Below are 19,470 nucleotides of genomic sequence, written 5' to 3' on the forward strand. Positions count from 1 at the left end.
TGATATTTCAACTCGAATTTGTAAAAAAAAAACTCAAACTTTATGTTGACGATATCAAATTATATGTTGATAAGAAAGATGAACTAACTCTTGTCAGTTGGTGAGGAATAAATTCTATGTTGATGAGATCAAACTTTCTTCAGCATTGGAGGCTTGAATTTTGTGGCAGTAAAAAAAATTCACTTTGTTCAATTGGTAATTGAGTACTAATGTTTAACATAGTACTCATGTTATTAGACTATTAGTACTAGTAATTACCTTGAGATTACGTGTTTAACTTTAATTAATTGTCAATTCTTTTAGTTTTGTTGCGTTTTCGATTTTGCATTGGAGGGGCTCTTATCCTTTAACGAAACTATAAATTAAGTAGGTTTTTTTTTAAAGATTTTTAATAAGGACCTTTAATCTCGTTTTCTCTAGAATATTACAACAAAAATATATTCACTTTCTATAAACGTCAACAAAATTTTACATAAATTAATGATGTGACTCGAGATCAAATATCGTTAATACAAAGTATCATTTACTTGTTACATCTATTTTCTTTCTTTCTTTTTCTCTTTTTAATTTTTTTAATTTTATTTTTTAATTTTTTTAATTTTTTTATATATATTTCTATTTTTTTTACATGTATCATGTATGCACACTTAAAAAAAAATTGTTTCACAACTTACAAAGGCCCATAAATTGATTCAGTTAGGATGTGGGCTTCTTGGGCCGATATTTGTATATGGGCTGATAGGCTTCTTGGGCCTGATCTTTGACATGAACACAAATACTAATTTAGTGGTGACTTCTAACCTTATAAAGATGGCTTTATTAGTCTATATTTCAAACATAAATTAGTGTCAAAACAATTTCACTTTGCCCGTGACTTGCACCTTCTAAACAAAATTTTAGACAAAACCTATCACAATAAGTCATACTACGTATTTTAATATTTGGAATGCATATTGCATAGACACACAATAAATCTTAATCTAGATAAGATATCATGTTCCATTGCATATTGTTCGTTTAATGACGATTAGGAGTCTAATAAGTTATAACTAACTATATGTGTCAATGCATTGTCTAGATGGATCAATAATATATATTTAAGCTCGTTACAATTTGAAAATCAATGCTCGGCAATGATACTGTAGCTACAAGATGAATCTATACTCATATAATCTCAATAAATTAAATTATAGTACAAAGAAATACAAAGTAAATCTTATAAAACCGTAACGTAATAACGTAATATAAAAATAAGCGAATGAGTATCACTTTTATTAGCATTAATCATTTTATTCTTTTTATACCAAAATTGAGATGAACAAAAAAAAAGTAGCACCCTAAATTAAGCTTAATAATCTACAAATAAGCATATTCAAACATAATTCGTACCATGAAAGAACTCATTCTCTAATAACGTGCCACGTGCAACATAGTTAAGGTTTAATTTTGATAGAAGATTGACGAAGAAAAGAACAAACAAGAAATTAATCTGACTTGTTCACCATTATTAAGCTGCTCCCATTTTCTCTCTCCTCATTTCCCCTCTACCTGGGCAAATCTCCAGCTAATTATTTCCATTTTTTTTTAATAATACTACCAGGTAAATTATTTATTTTCTTTTATTTATGCAACTTAATGTTATTTATTTATTTATTGATATTGTAATTCAAATATAGAAAGTTGACTTTCAATTAAAAATAAAAATTATGGATTTAAATGTTATGGGTTTTTTTTTTTTTTATTATTATTTAATTTTGCCGCTTGAATTTGTATTATTTGATGTTATAAATGCAAATCTTGATGAATTATTAATTTCATAATCTTGCTGAAATTTAACCTCTTTACTGGGTTAAATTAGAAAGATTGAATCTTTGAGCTTATTTAGTTATTTCTTGTGTTTGGGGGTCGCCTGAGCTAACTTTTGTACAAATTTGATCAAAGATTTGTATAATATGCTCTTTAATTAGGAAAATCAAATTCAGAAGGAAAAAAAAATAGTTTTTTCCCCTGTTTTTAACGAAGTATGAGATACTCCGTACTTACTAAGGTTACTTAAAAAATAGGAAGGTTTAAGGATGATTCCTAGCTTCAGAAATGAGCAAACTTATTGGAATTGTATGGGTTTTTGCTGAACTTTAATGGATTCCAAATATGGGAAGTTTGAGTTTGGTTTAGGTCATTGATTGTATCGAAGTTCAGGGCAATTGGATGATTAGTTATGTCAGGCTCTCAGGTAGGTCTAAATCCTAGCAAGAAAGCAGCTGATAGTCTGATATTAGTTTATGAATGTGGTATGTTTAAATGCATGTTACGGGCGCAGTATCTTGGGGACTTGTAGGGGGCATTTTCGCCTTTTCGGGTCGTTTTGGGTATCTTGGGGAATTGAATGAAGCATTTTGGGGATGTATAAAACTATAGGGTACCTTGGGGACATGTATGGGAGCATTTTAGGGTTGCTTAAGGTGTCTTGGGGACTTGTAGGGAGGCATTTTGGGACGTATAGGGTATCTTGGGATGTGTAGGGGGCATTTTAGGGGTTTACGGTATATCGGGGACTTTTTTTTTTTTGCATTGTTAGGTAAGGAGAAGGGCCCTACTGGGCCGGAATTTCTAACAGGAGAGTTATATAGGGAGGCATTTCGGTGGCATTTTAGGGGTTTACAGTATCATGGGGACATGTAGGGAGGCATTTTGGGGACGTATAGGGTTTTGTGGGCGTGTAGAGGGGCATTTTCGGGTTGTTTTGCTTATCTTGGGATTGGTAAGGGGGGAATTTTGGGTTGGATTTTCAGTTTATGGGAGGCAGTATGGGATATTAGGATAGACTCCGTTGTCACAGTTATCAACTTGGAGTTTCCCCTCTTTGGCATATCATGTCATTAATGATGTGCTCACTTTAAATTTCCAACTTTGTAACATTAAATTCACACTATGTGAATCTCCTTATTGAGTATGGAGTAGTAGTTGTACCATCTAGCATTTACAAAGGCAGTATCTGAGTTTCTAGTTGTTTTTGAGGGAGATGTTACTGTTTTTTTTTTTTTTTGGGATCTACATTATGAGTTGCTGATAGATGGCAATATTAGCAACTAGCAAGTGAATAGATGCAGGATATTTTGCATAAATGCCTTAAAGTCTTTGGTTTATAGTTGCAAGTTATAATCTTTGCTTTTTAGAGGTAGGGGAGATGAACACTTACTGTTAGATAGGTCACAATAATCAGCTGGTGCTTCTACTTCTGTACAATGCAAATTAAGTGCAAGAAGAATAGCCAGGCAGCTGACAACGTTCTATTTAAGAGAATAATTCTCAAAGATTTGTATATATGGAGTATAATACATAGTCTAAAACCCAACTCTTCAAAAGTCCTATTTCCAATTTTACTTGATGAACTCATATGTGATTGCACATGTTTAAAGTCTTTCGGCTCTGAATGCTACATTGAGGCTTCAAGAGACCTAAATTTCCTATGGTTTCACTTGATTTGGATCTTTGGTGCCATTCCTCTTATCAAAGCCTCGAGGGTTAATTATTTGAAGGTGGCTGACACCAGCATACTTTATTCAGGAAGCTATGATATCCCAATTTGTTGGTTGGTGTATCTTGAAAAGTGCTCATTTTTAGTTTGGTGCATCTCCAAACTGCAGACACACTTTCCAGGAGCAGTCCTCTATTATTTGCCTCACTCCCCTTATGTTAGCCCATCAAAGGAGTTGATGGTAAAAGCTTTAAGCACCTTCTTGTTTTGCATCCTAGACTATGTTACATGAACTTGAGGGCTCGTAACTGGGTGCGTTCCTAGGTATCAAATTCGGCTACTTTACGAAAAATTTCCTTATACCCATGTGCGAATGTCATAAATTGTCTTCAGTAAATTGGCAGCATAATTTTCTTCTTGACAAAATGTCCTCAGGCCTCAGCATAAGAAGTTGATGAAGTTACTATGTCTGTTTTATAGGTCATCAGACATGAGCTGCATACATTTGGGGTAAATTTTTTTCTTTGGTTTGCCACAATCGGAGAACAAGCATTATCAGTGATGCGTTTACCATTGACTGCTGATGGATTGACTGGATAGCTTCCAGCAATGGGAAAGTGACCAGATTGCTTGTTAATGGAGGTAAGAGTGTTTTCTTTTCCCTTTTTATGCCAAAGCTGTCTGAAAATTTTCTTCCAAGTGCAATAGATCAAATTTAATGACTGATCTTCTGCTGTATTCTATGCAGATGAGAGCGATACACAAAGGCACAAATATAAGTGCAAAGAACTATGGAACCTGCTTCAACCTCTAGCTTTCCTCTCAGTAAATAATGCCCCTTCAACCTCTACGCCTTTCTAGGCGATCTTCACCTAAATTTGTTTTTATCATACTCATCCTTGCCCTCTTTTTATCCACTTGTTTGGTTGGAATTTTTACCAATTGCCAGAAAATCGCCTATTTTTTCCGTCCTCTTTGGGACAAACCACCTCCACCATTTTCTCGTATCCCTCACTTCTATGCAGAAAATGTTTCTATGGATCATTTATGTCACCTTCATGGATGGTCAGTCCGCTCTGAACCTCGACGTGTATTTGATGCTATCATCTTTAGCAACGAGCTGGACTTGGTTGAGATTAGGTGGCACGAGCTCAAGCCCTATGTAACTAAATTTGTACTCATGGAATCCAACACAACCTTCACTGGCATCCGTAAGCCTCTGTACTTTGCTTCAAATCGTGCTCGTTTTGCCTTTGCCGAGAGTCAGATTGCCTATGGTTTTTTGCCAGGGCATATTAGAAGCCCAGAGTCCCACAAAAACCCCTTCAAGCTTGAGAGTGAGCATCGGATGGCTATGAATCGCTTAATTCGACAGGCAGGTATTCAGTTTGGTGACATCCTTGTTATGTCAGATGCAGATGAAATTCCTAGCCCACACACCATAAAACTCCTTCAATGGTGTGATGAGATCCCACCTGTATTACACCTCGAGCTGAAGCACTACATGTACTCATTCGAGTTCCCAGTGGACTACAGTAACTGGCGGGCTTCAGCCCACATCTACGGTCCATTAACACATTACAGGCATTCCCGGATGTCTAATATTATTCTTTCAGATGCCGGTTGGCATTGTAGCTTCTGCTTTAGGTACCTCCAGGATTTTGTGTTTAAGATGACAGCTTATAGCCATGCTGATCGTGTTAAGAAGAAAGAGTTTTTAGATCATAGAAGAATTCAGAAACTCATTTGTAAAGGAGACAACCTCTTTGACATGCTTCCTGAAGAGTACAACTTCAAGGAGCTAATCAAGAAGATGGGATCGATTCCACGTTCTTCTTCTGCGGTTCACCTTCCTGCCTATCTGATTGAAAACACTGATAAATACAAGTTTCTGCTTCCTGGTGGCTGTGTCAGAGAACAAGAATAAATTTTGTTACTTATTTGATATTCTGGCTCTGAAAATCCTTGGAAATGTCAAGTGTAATGGTGTTTTAGAAGTAGCATTAGCATTGAAGTAAGAATAGCTGCAAGCCTGCTAAGTGTAAAAATAGTACAGCAACATGAAAGATCGTCTTGCAGTACTAATGCGAACAGCTTGATTTCAGGCAGAGGACTGACAGTGTATGGACGTAAATCATCAGGTGATGATGGACCAAGGCCTTAGTCCAAAAAAGTCGGCCTGTTGTGGCTTAGCTTGGGACATCAGGGCGAGCTGGTTGAGTTAAGCTTGATCACCTCTAACGGCATTTATTGATATAGAAGCAAGGATCTGCTGAAGCCTTGTTATTATGGCAGGACTAAAATTGTGTTGGTATTTTCATTTATACGGAATGTTTTGATTGATTTGAGAGTACGAATATATGCTGTACCCTCATGAGAGTAGGATCGTATTTGTTTTTCACAATATTAATTCTTTCATTTCTTCTTCTCTATGACAACATTTGTAAAAGAAATTGATTGTATTTGAATTGTATTCTTGAGAAAATAAAGCTCGAAATTATATATACTCGTACCTCTCTTTAATATCTAGTGAAATTGTTGACAAGTGATCGATATGCTAAGGTGTTCTGCTGTTTAATATCTAGTGAAATTGTTGAAACATTACATGCCTAGGAATATGTTTTATACTCTATCACGCCCCCTCACACGAGAGCCCGTTTGGGCTAGAAGTGTGGATGCAGCATGGGTCCTCCTCATACCCAACGCTTAATATTCCACTTGAAAGTGGGGGGGTGGATGAGATTCGAACCTGTGACCTTTATGTCACGTTGGCTCTGATACCATGTTAGGACCAACTCAACCAAAAGTTTAAGCTGATGGTTGAGGCCCAAGAATATGTTTTATACTCTATCAATCTGTTTTTTGAGCTGATGATTTTGGTGCTGAATTTCAAGTCATTTGACCTCAAAATCTCAGGAACATCAAGCTTATTGGTAAGTACTGTATGTAATAATTGAGTATTCTGGTGTGTTAGTAACAGATATAGCAAGTTGTGTAAGACATGGTTCCTGCTGACCTTGACCAGATGATTCCAGATAGAATTTTCGAGGCTATATGGTTAACTATTAGTTACTTTACTCTGTAATATTCAATAAAAATTATTAAGAAAATAACTTATACTACGTATATAGTAACTTAACTTTGTAATATTCAATAAAGTTATAAGAAAATAACTTATACGAGTGTTTCCCTCCCGTACGTGTTTTAATAATAACTAGCGTTTTAGCCCGTTCGATGCACGAGCTCTTTTCTAGATTATTTCATATGTAGGTATGTTTTTCAATAGTTGAAACTTTTGATAGGAAATACGAAGTACGTAATTGTTTCATTGCTAAAACTTAAAAGGAAAAAAAAATGAGGGTAGAACTGTGGAAAAAATAAAGGAATTTAGATACGTATATATACATGAAAATTGTAGGATATGAAATGACATATTGGTTTAAGTTATATTAGTTGAAAAGACAATTTTTATATAATTCAATTCATATGTTTATGTGATGTATATTAATTGGTTCAACTTTATTTTATTATGATGGAAATGAAACACTTCATTTTCTTAATTTAATTTGCAAGTTATAGAATGTATAAACTATAAAGACTTAAACAAAAAATATCATAAGGGGTGACATGTGTCATATGTGGTAGTGAGTGACTTGTGATGACATGTGTCATATGAAAAATTATGGTTTGTATTTTTAAATACTAAGTATAGATAGTTTATTACTCCGTAATTGTTAGATTGCTCTTAAGTTTTTATTCAATTAGTATTGTGCTGTAATTCACCCCTTATCAGATCAACAAGGGAATTGTGCTAAAATATTTATGAGAGAATGAGTTGAATTGTATTGATACTCTTGGCTATTATTTATAGCCTACAAAAGATAACCTACACAATATAAACTCTATCATATAAACTTCCATAAATCTATCTTAGAATATCAGTAAGATATATTATTATCCTAAATATAATATCATAAGATCTATATGGAAAATATATCACAATAATATATTTTCCTATATTCCTAACACCCTCCCGCAATCGTAACGGCAGTAACACGAACGTTACGATTGGAAATTCGCACTTTGTTGAAGTCGATCGAGTTGCACCTCTTTGTTGATGTTGCCTTCAAATTTTATTTTTTTTTATTTTTAAAAAAATGAACTTTTGCTACCACGGCCCTTTGCTGGTGTCCATGGTCTTCTGTCACGGCCCTTTGCTGGTGTCCGTAATCTTCTTTGCCACGGCCCTTTGCTAGTGTCCGTGATCTTCTTTTGCCAGGCCCTTCGCTGGTGTCCGTGGTCTTTTGCAATTTTTTTTTTTTTTGAATAAAAAAAACGCCAAACATGGCTTTTCTTCATCTCCATGGAGATGCAAAAATGGAGGAAGCACACTCAAACACTTCGACCTAACCAAATCACATATGATCATTCATATTGATCACATACACCAATAATAACCCACGTATCACATGGTTATTCCATAAAAAAAAAAAATTAAATCAAAAAATAGAAATTTCAAAGAGCAATACTATTTCATAGCGGAAGCAAATTTATGAATCCCACCGGTGGGTTTAATATTCTAACCCACCAGCAGTGTGAACGGTCCCAAGATTTAACCTGCTCTTGATACCATGCTAAAATATTTATGAGAGAATGAGTTGAATTGTATTGATGCTCTTGGCTATTATTTATAGCCTACAAAAGATAACCTACACAATATAAACTCTATCATATAAACTTCCATAAATCTATGTTAGAATATCAGTAAAATATATTATTATCTTAAATATAATATCATAAGATTTATATGAAAAATATATTAGAATAATATATTTTCCTATATTCCTAACAAATTGGGTTGACAATGATTTCGAAGGTGCTAGCATACCTTGCACTATATGCAACCAAGAGACCATTTAAATACTGCCAAATTGTATCCAAAGTCAAGTATTACTAGATAAATCCCATCAATAGATTATCCAATAAATTAATGATCTCAAGACATGGAAAACTTATCCAATATCGAATTATAAATTAAACCACCAATATTATCTACTAGAGTCTGGTATTCGTGTACACAAATTCAGACCAAACATCTAAACACCTTGTAATGACTTTGAAACGGTAGGCTTAAAATAATTATGAAGTAATTTAGAGCATCTCCAACGGCAATTTAACTGTCAAATTAATTTTTCATGCCACATACAAATTACGGAGTAGTTTTTATACCATATAAATTTCTAACTAATTCTCTTTGTAGCTAAATTGTGCCTTTTTTTTCTTTTTTTTTTTTAGGAAAAATTGTGCCAGATGGTTAGTTACTAGCTCAAAATTTATATTTTATAAATTATCAATCTCCCATCTGAGATTTTTTTTTTTTTTTTAATTTTTTCACAAGCAAAGCTGTAAAACTATTTGTATTTTTTAGCTCCAATAATGATCAATCTAGGGACTTCTAAAAATTACAAGCAAAACCCTAGATACAAATATCAAGTTTCTCTAAAGTATCTAAAATTCTTAACACTTACTTCGTTTGTAATTATGTCTCCCACCTTATGTACTTCGTATTAATATGTTCTTAATATTTGCTTTAAAAAATATATACCCTTAATATTTACAAGGTTTTACTATTTATTGAAAAAATGGGCATTTTATTGATGACAAATATATTAGTCAAATTATTGGAAGTATATTAAAAAAAAAAAAATACGTTTATTTCAAAGTCGGAACCTCTCACAGGTTTTAGATTAGCGGATTAGGTGCTTTAGAAATGGAATAACTTTAGTGGGGTTTGATCTCAAACTTTGTAGTAGTATAAAAAGTTATGGACTACTCTCTTGAGTCTCTTCGTTCCTTTATTTTTGCCCCATTGCATTTTTTGAGTCAAACTTAGAAATCTTTGACCATACATTATCGTTAGTTTATAAAAGATAATATAGTCATGTGAAAGTTTATTCGATTCGTCTCATTATACATTTTATTAATATCATGTTTTTATAATTTTTACAAATATCGAAATAAAAATATAGACATTCTGGGCCTGTTCTCATACGTTTATTTTCAGTTCAGTTCAGTTCAGCTCCTAATTTCCTTCTTTTATAAAATATTCATTTCAGTTCAGTTTAATTCAGCTGAGTTCAGTCTGTGAAAACAGGCCCTAAAACACGTCCGTCTTGAGACTATACAAAGTCAAATAGGATAAAAGAAAAAAAAATAGGGACAGATGGAGTAATAAGTGGTCCCTTTTTCCTATATACTGTATGCTGTAGTACTTGTTCTTTTAAAATTGTTTGTGTAGCTCAAAATTGCATTAGTGGTTGGCAATTTGAGATGGATGTTGACTACAGTATGTAATATTGGTATATGAAGTTAGATTTAAAAAATGAATGCACTTTGAAGGGTCCCACACAAAACCCCACAATAGATTGTATTAGTGATACTGGAGAAGAAGATGATGATAAAATTAACAATCAATCAAAACCAACTACGAGTAGTGAATTTAATGAAACAAGCCTAGATAGATGGATGGATCATTATTACTTGTATTTCAATCTCAGTCACAACTCACAAGCATGCAAAACAACAATATAAGCCAAACTGGCCCATTCTACTTGGACTTGTGTGGAGCTCACCAACTATTTTGAGCCTACAATAATGTTTTATGTACATACATTTTTCCTTATCCAATCGCACGCGTAATTTCGATTTTTTTTTTTATTTGATATTTTAACTGAAATTTAGGGTTTTTGAAGAAAGCAAGCTTTAACTGTTTAAGGTCTCTAATTTTACTACGGTGTATTATTACAGTTTTTGTTTATTGAAAACAGGTTTAAACTATACCTATCATCAATAAGGAAAATTCCGCTTGATAAGGCCTGTAAATTTTTACCTTAAAACCACATTGTAATAACATAAGCCGTCCATTAGCCTTATATATTCTTAGGGCCTGTTCACATTTATTGAACTAAACTGATTGGAACTGAGCTAAATTGAACTGAACTAAGCTGAAATGAATATTTTATGAGAGAGGGAAATTAGGAGCTGAACTGATAGGAGCTGAAATGAACTAAACTGAATTGAAATTAAGTAGATATGAACGGGCTCTTATAATAATGTGTGACAATCATCACATGTATTATTTGGAAAGGTGCGTGTAACGTTGTCCTATAGTAAAGCTATTCGAACAAGATGGAATGGTCTTTCAATAGATTACAAAAGCCGAGAATCAAACTCACTTGCTGATACTCTAGCCATGCAAGGCCTCAATTAGAGTGTACATTTCATAACATGGATTATACTATATAAATATAGGAGTTTGTTTGTATTAATTACTCTCTTCAAATTAGTACATCTTTAAAGAATGTTTTAGAGGTTACAATCCATAACAATTCTGATTAAATGATGTGTTTATCTAGTGAATAATAAAAATTAAATCTGGTACGTTTGAGTATGAATTCATCTCTTCGCGAGGTAAGATAATTTAAGGACAAACTAATTCAAATAAGGATTTTTAGATCAGAAAATTTAATTTACAATCAAAATAAGTTCGTATTAGTGAATATTAGATGGATACACTGCAAATGTCATTTCTCCAGTAGTGTACAATAACTTGCAATGTGCATTTTCACATATGATCTCAACATAATAAGCTAAAAAAATTTGAGAACAAATTTTAAAATAGTTTCTAATAATAAGTTTAATTCTCAAATACATAAATTACTTGCAATATGGACCTTTTTTTTGTAAGTTTTACAAATGTTTAATTATTATAAAACTTATAACGTTAGTGTTCATGGTAATGCATTAGTAATAAGGGTGTAAACTTTAATTGGTACTCCGTAGTATATTAATTAGAGCATTATGAAACGAAGATTATATGTAATTATTTAAATACGGATTGTGAATCATATTATAATGCATTTGTACAAACAACAGTATAACAATAAATAATTGGTGGATCTAAGAATCCGAAGAACATCTTTTCTTTTCCATCCTTGTTTCCCTACTACACCTTTTACAAACTTTTTCTTTTCTTTTACTTTAAAGGGATATTGGCACTGATTGTGATTCGACAATGTTTTAAATTCGTAATTAAAAGGAAAATTACTATAGATTTCTAGAACCCAAACCTCATTATCTTGTAGTTTTGATGAATAATTACTGGTAATGGCACATATATACTTATTGGTAAAATCAAATGATTTACTTATTCCAAATCGTGTGATGAATTACTTAATTACTTTAATTATCCGCTTATAAATTATTAGTCATATCGTACATCCTAACTTATACAATATTCAATTTTTGGTAGTGGCTAGATTTTTTAATACGTTAACCTAACATCAATTAACTAATAATGTGATTAATTGACATCTTAAGAGAATTGATTGCTTATACATAGGAAAATGATAAACAAGCCTAATGGCTATGTATAAGAAACTAAAAAGATAAATTAATATTAATTATACTGATTTATATCTCGTTTACTTCACCTTAAATTAATTTTGCTGAACTAAAATTATATTTTTTTACTGCGCTGAAATTATTTTTGCTAAATTTAAATTATTTTTACTGAACTGAAATTAATTTTACTGAACAGGATTTTTTTTTTTTTTTTTTTTTCTGAATAGCAATTATTTTTACTGATTTTCTATTATATTTTTTTCTTTACGTTTACTGAACTGAACTTATCTTTAAAGGTGAAGTGAACGGGGCCTTAGGAGTGATATTGTCATAAATTCCCAACTTATTTTCATTTTAGAAAGTATATTTAGGGTCTGTTCTCATACGTTTATTTTCAGTTCAGTTCAGTTAGGGGTGTCCGTTCGGTTTTCGGTTTGGATTTAGTCCAAATCCGATCCAATCCGAAATATAATTCGGTTTTTAATTTTTCAATCCGATCCGATCCGAATTTCTCTCTTGATCCAATCCGAATTAAAATTCGGTTATTTGGATCCGATCCGAAAATCCGAATTATAATACATTATTTTTTAGCTCCTAATACAATTATAAAAATAAAGCTTTAATACAAATAAAAGTCTTTAAAATAATGAGTAAAATAAATAGTTCAACGTCAAGTCATTAATTAATTAATACAAAGTCTCCCTAATTTATTTTTTGCAGTAGTAAGTATTTGAGCTAAACTTCAAAAAATAAAGAAATCCATATTTATACAAGCTTAATTTTACAATTCGGCTTTCGGTTTGGATTGGATCCAATTAGGGTAAATCCGATCCAATCCGAAAATCCGAATTTCCAAAAAATCTCAAGCCGATCCAATCCAATTTAAAGTTCGGATCCGATCCGAATTGATAATTCGGTTTGTATTGGATTGGATTTCGGTTTTTATCCGAATTATGGACACCCCTAAGTTCAGTTCAGCTCAGTTCAATTTAGTTCAGTTCAGCTCAGTTCAATTTAGTTCAGTTCAATTCAGCTGAGTTCAGTCAATGAGAATAGACCCTTAATGCTTATACATAGCCCTAAGGGCTACAATCCGCTACATATATCATTACCCATATATATATAAGGCAAAATTGGTCGCAACACCCTGAATATGCTTAGGTGCATTAAGCACCCTAAACTTTGCATGATAACCAAAACACTACCAACTATGGTGTTAAGTGTGGCGAGTGCCATATATAAAAATTTCCGACAACTTATTTCACCGAGAGGAGGTGAATCTTCACTCTTTATTTAGAACATTTATGTAGTTTTCCATCCATTTAGCACACGACGTAGATTCACCTTCTTCGATATTATAAGTGGTCAGAAACTTTCATTTAAGACACGCATCACACCTAACACCACAGTTGATGGAGATTTGGCTACTACATATAGTTCAGGATGCTTAGTGCACCCAAGCCATAATTCAGGATGTTGCGGCCAATTTTGTCTATATATAAATATTAATTCCGAGCAAAGAAATATAGTAGTATGTGTTTATCATATGGAACGATTATGTCCCGGCTCCCTAATTTTATATACTACCGTTAACTATTATTTGCAACAAAGGGGTATTATTTGTGAGGTATAAAATATTCTTTTGTTGCAAATAATAGTTAACGGAGGTAGTATATATATATATATATAAAAATAAATAAAAAAAAAAGCTTCAGAAAGTCTCACATATTTGAGTGATAATATTTTATTGTTCATCATATCAATTTCAGATTCGTTGCTCCACATGGTAAAAATGGAGACACTGGTTATTCCTTCTCTCTTTTTTTTTTAAATTAATAAGACTTTGGTTATTCTATAAAGGTATTTCTATGCCAAAAAGAACTTACGATGATTTTTCCAATGCTAATTATACCTTGAAAGGAATCTCAATGCAAGATTATGATATGATATTTGTCAAGGCATTCAAAGTTGGTGACGTGTTACCTGTAGTCTAGGTGGCAGCTGGACCGCTTAGGATTGTTCCCTCTTTCGGTTCTCATTTATGGTTTTTATAATTGTCACTTATTTGTAACCATCCAAATAAGATGTACATGTATATCTGTACGTGTCTATTTTACACTCAGATAAACTTAAGTCTCGTAATGTCACTCAGATAAATATAAGTCATCATAGTATGAATACACGTCGTCTTTTATGTTATGAACACTTGTACTGAGTACAATCATATAGTGTGTATTTCTATACATTTATACGTATAGTATTAATATAATGTAGAATTTTTAAATTTGATGTCATTCAATTCATGAATTTGAGTACGTAAAAAGTTATAATTTCCTTCCATGTATGTAGATATTGAAAGTTAAATCATCTTAAATCCAATAATGCAATTGATAATGGAGATATTTGGATCAGTATACTAGCTAAAATTTTAATCTACTACTTCCGTTACATATTATTTGCAACGATTTGACATAAAGTATAAAGGAAAAATGTCTAATCGTTGCAAATAATATGTAACGGAGGTAATATTTTCCATGTGTCTTTTGAGTATGAATTAATGATATATTACCTTTTACAATTGATATGATTCTTCATACGATATGCAATAAATTCATTGTACTTTCAAAAATAATGTTTGTGTTAAAATGCACTTGGCTATAATCACTCCACTATTTCATGATTCAACTAAAACCGTAGTCAATTAAGGTATAGGGTAGGCAATAATACTACCAATAATATACTTACTTTTCATTGCATGTGAATACATTAAATTCTACATATCATCTATACTTTAAAATCTTTTACATTTATATCTCTATTAAATTTTATTATACAGTGTTTCACGAAATCTCTCCTATCTCTGTATTTTACGAAAAAATTTCGATTTATTACATAGATGGACCCTTTACTTTAACAATGACATAGTGTCACATCATATATAACTTGTTCCGCGTGTATCTTTGTTTAATAGTGTTTACTTATATTACAAATGAAAAATGATCTTTCATGAAAATTAATATCAATAAGTATGCTACAAAGCCTACAATGTAGGTAGGGGGATAAAGTCACAATATTGGTATTATTAGTCCTACAACTAATCTTTCCCTTTCAATTATTACTAATATTGTCAACCTTCAATTATATACGTCAATATTGTCCTTATATTGCCACTCATTACTAGATTCATTATTGCAAAAATGAAATCTTTTAATGTCTATCTAATGTCTAAAGGTGGATATATACATATGGTACCTAAACTTGTTTAATATTGATAGATTTAAATACAAGACTCGATAAAAGTTATCGAATTTCAAATTACCATTACATTTTGTTCATATAAAGACAAATAATTAAAAGAGATATATTGTGTTAATTCTTATGAATAGAACATACCCTAAATTTATTAAAGATGTTAACATAACGTGTACCACTAAACATGACATAATGCTTGTTTATACACCCGTTGCATAAGAGATCTATCAAAGTTGTTACATATCCACTAGAAGTCGAAATATTTAAATGTGAATGATTAATATGTTTGGAGGGTTGTTTTGTACATGTAAGCAAGATAGCAACCAGGTGGATAACATGTGATGGGTTGAGCCTCACGTTGCACTTGCACCTCCAAATTTCTTTATCAAGTATTTTAACTTTATTTTCATATTTATTTTTATATATTTATTTTATTAAATCTATGATAATAGTAGTGTCCACATTCTACATATTCATGCTATTTCCCTTTTTATAATTCAAACAAAAATTAAATAAAAATAATTAAAAACAATTATTTTTTTCCTTTAAATAAAGTTTGAAAGTTTTCTGATGAAAGAACCGTCTAAAACGTAGTCTTGCGTCAGTGTGACTTGACATTTGTAGCTTCCTTTTTATTTAATTTTTTTTTTTATATAAAACTTAAAATAATGTTGAGTTTGAGATGAGAAAAAGGATATTATAAAGTTTTTATCAAATTAATACGGAGTATCGTGAGATGATAAATTTGAGAGATTAAGAGTGAAAGGACTTTTGAGATTTGAGAAGTTTTTAAAAACTTGAATTATCAGTTGCTTTCCGATAAATTGGAACTTTTTTCTTTCTTTTTTAAATGTTTTAATTTTTATTTTATTTTATTTTTATCATTTTTTATTTTTCGACTTGGCAAGCCTTTATCCATTAATTTTTTTTAAAAAAAAAAAAAAAAAACGTCTGATGCACGCAATTTTCGTAGTGTTTAGGTTTTAAGAATGTGATGGATCAGCATCTTTTTGCTCTCTTACGGAGTAACGTTTTGTTCCTCCTTTAAAAAAAAAAAAATTGCAACCAATAATATCAAATCTATGATCAAATTAAGGGTACAAGTGCACAACTCATTGGTTATGTGTTTACTTTTATACTCCGTACTTTGTACTCTATTCATCAAGTTTATTTGAATTTGTTGTTAAATTCGTCTTCTACTAAAGTTTATAGTTTATATATATCTATATTCTAAATGATTACATGGTCTTAACTCTCATATCTCAAAACTTATCGTATATTTGGTCTTAACTCTCAAATCTCAAAACTTATGTATATCTTATCTAATAGGATGTGCTAAGTATGCAAGTACATTGTTTGAAATTTCTTTTCTTAGAGCAAGATTAGCCCCGTCTCGTCTTAAGATTTTTTCCCCATGCCACATCATATTTTAATAATATTTAATATTTTATAATTATATTAACTCTTTAAGATTCAACTAAATTTATATTTTCATTCCTCAGACTCATTTAAGATTTATTAAATATACATACTATTTTTATTTTGTTTTTATATACTCCATTTAATGTTTTAATAGTATAATTTGTAATAGTGTCGTAAGTTACATATCTTATATAGCTGAAAAATAATATCAAACCACTAGATATAGAATTATAAATAATAATTTCAGTTCAGTAAAAATAATATAAGTTCGGTAAAAATAATTTAAATTCAGCAAATATAATTTTGTTTTTGTAAAAATAATTTCACTTCAGCAAAAATAAGCTAAGGTGAAGTAAACAGGGCCTAAATTGGTGTAATATATGTTTATTTATTGCTAATTCTTTCCGTTTTTAGTTTATAGGGCTGCATATATTTTTTTAAAAAAAATTAAGAGATGATTAATTATGGTATAGTCGCACTTAGAGTAACTCGGTGCCTTTGGTTCAATCGAGATTCCAATATTAAACTAATTTAACTATTGCATGTGTGTTGTTCATTCCGACGAAGTTCTTCCTATTAATTAAACTGTGATTGTTTCACATAAATGATCAACCGAGATAACTTTTATACTCCGTAGATAAAATCATAAAAGAAGTATATTTGTATGTTGGAAGTACAAACTTACTTATGTGTAATTAAAACCTAGTGTAAAGAAATAAGTACAATATTCTTATTTATCTCGAGGATATGTATATCTAGGGGGACAACAATATGCAACAATTGGGAGGGAATTGGAACCTAATCGTTCAGAAATGATCTCCAAATTCGGATTAGTCCTAAGAGTGAACGGGTGGAACAAAAAAAAAATAGAAACAATCGAAAGTCGAGACTATCATATTATAAAAAATTATCAATTCAATACCAAAAAAATATCATTCTTTTTTTACACCCTTATGGTACGAAGTAATTGCTAATATACAATTGTTTTTGGGGAAATTGATGTAGATGCTAAATTAAGAATTAAACTACTAATAAACGCTATTTCTTATATGTCTAATGGTAGGTGAGTGGAATAAATTGCAAACCTTGCTTTATTTCCTTTTTTTAACAAAGAGTCAAATTAGACACAACAAGCTAAAGTATGACCATTTGTTCTTATAATTTATTGATAGTGACATTCTAAAGCTAGACTATTAAACTTTGTTTTATGTTTAAAAAAAATAAAATAATTGTTTTACAAACAATTTTTAAGGTAGTCATTTTTCCTTTGTTATAATTATTTTTATTTCTTAATTTTTTGTGAAATTAAGTGATTGTTCAAGCATGATTGCTCGATTGGTATATATTATATTAAATGGATGCATTGTAATTTATTTATACATAGATGCATGACACCTGAACTAATAGAACCTAAAGCTTTATTATTAATAATAATGTTATGTGTCATCTTTCAAAATTCTTATATACGTGAATGGAGATATTTGTATTAGTTGTCACCAAATTAATTAATAAGGTATCAGCTTTCACTTAAAAATAAAATAAAAAATTTGAGAAAAAATTTGAGAGAGTAATTAAGTTTAACACTACTTTAAGGAAGATCTGTTATGTTTAAAACAATTTTTAAAATGTAACGGATATAATTTTGTCAAATAAATTGTAAAATTAAGTCTATACTTAAGTAATCATCAAAGTTTTTCTAGAAGTACATGTGTCATATTCATACTAAAAAATAAAAAATTAAAAATAAAAAAAACAGCCAAAAACTTTTTGCTTTTTCTTTCATTTTTTTCCCTCTCAAAGAATCACAATATAAAAAAGGTTAATGATTATAAGTTCTTTTTTTAAAATGTTATATAAGTCATTTCATTTTAATCGACTATTATTAACAAGTTTTATTATTACGAATCCATACATTGCACGAGGCAAAAACTAGTTTCATATAAAGTAGTCGAGTAGTAATAAAAAATATAATGAAGAAATAGATTAAAAATGAGAGCCTATTCACATTTACTTAATTTCAGTTCAGTTCAGTTCAGCTCAGTTCAGCTCCAATCAGTTTAGTTCAGTTCAGCTCCAATCAGTTTAGTTCAGTTCAATTCAGCTCAGTTCAATAAGGGCCTGTTCTCATTGACTGAACTGAGCTGAACTGAACTAAACTGATGAGCTGAGCTGAGCTGAACTGAATATTTTATAATAGAAGGAAATTAGGAGGTGAACTGAACTGAATTTCAACGTATGAGAACATACCCTAAATGTGAACTGAGTCTAGTACACAGTGCTCACTCCTATATATAGAATTTAATTTAGTTAAGCACAAGTACTCCGTACTATGTTATTTTAAAATGGTGCATGCATATATGTTAAGTTATTATAGGCCACTAGATTTTGCCGTGTGGTACTTTAATTTGAATGGTAACTTATTTTTCGAAGCACTACTAGAGGTTCTCAAGATTTTTTTTAAAAAAAAAAAAGTTAATTAAAAAGTCAACGTATGATAGTGATCTTCCAAATAAGTTTATGAAGATGAAGATTATTCGTCAAGTAAGTGGGCAAACATGTCAAACTACTTTAGAAGAAAAAGTAGTCAAACAAATAAAATTATTCAAATTTGCACGGCTTAAATTAGCAAATAGGTTTTAGAAAAAGGCATGCAAATGTTAGGAAAAAACTTGATGCTCCTAAAAAAAAGGTGTGTTCATTTGGGTAAAGAGAGACTTTAATTGTACGCCTATTGAATAGTGATGTAGTAGATCACATTTTATCTTAAGTTTTGAATATTATTAAGAAGTAAGAAACGTACTACATGGATAATAATTTGGGTAGAGCTAGCTTGTTATCAAGAGCGATGCTTTTAATAATAGCCAGTGTCAATGTGAAATCTAGTTTTATCCAAATTATTCATACATACAGTAATT

General features: G+C 31.0%; 1 protein-coding gene across 2 annotated transcripts; it reads left to right on the forward strand.

The window, feature by feature from the left end:
• The first annotated feature begins 1,296 nt into the window (after positions 1-1,296).
• LOC110725604 (beta-1,4-mannosyl-glycoprotein 4-beta-N-acetylglucosaminyltransferase-like) lies at positions 1,297-5,984 on the forward strand. 2 transcript variants are annotated; one of them, XM_021905072.1, is made up of 4 exons: positions 1,297-1,600; positions 3,959-4,120; positions 4,227-4,689; positions 4,768-5,984. In XM_021905072.1, exons 3-4 carry the CDS (start codon positions 4,311-4,313, stop codon positions 5,403-5,405), a joined length of 1,017 nt encoding a protein of 338 aa, XP_021760764.1. In that variant the 5' UTR covers positions 1,297-1,600; positions 3,959-4,120; positions 4,227-4,310; the 3' UTR covers positions 5,406-5,984. The 2 variants fall into 2 exon arrangements, with proteins under 2 accessions (XP_021760764.1, XP_021760763.1); XM_021905071.1 differs by having other exon boundaries at positions 1,299-1,600; positions 4,227-5,984.
• Positions 5,985-19,470: the final 13,486 nt, after the last annotated feature.

Source organism: Chenopodium quinoa, unplaced genomic scaffold (genome assembly GCF_001683475.1).
Source record: "Chenopodium quinoa cultivar QQ74 unplaced genomic scaffold, ASM168347v1, whole genome shotgun sequence".
Classification (NCBI taxonomy): domain Eukaryota; kingdom Viridiplantae; phylum Streptophyta; class Magnoliopsida; order Caryophyllales; family Amaranthaceae; genus Chenopodium; species Chenopodium quinoa.

Coding starts and splice junctions, on each gene's coding strand:
- LOC110725604 (XM_021905071.1), top strand. CDS start 4,311: ATGCCCCTTCAACCTCTACGCCTTTCTAGGCGATCTTCACCTAAATTT.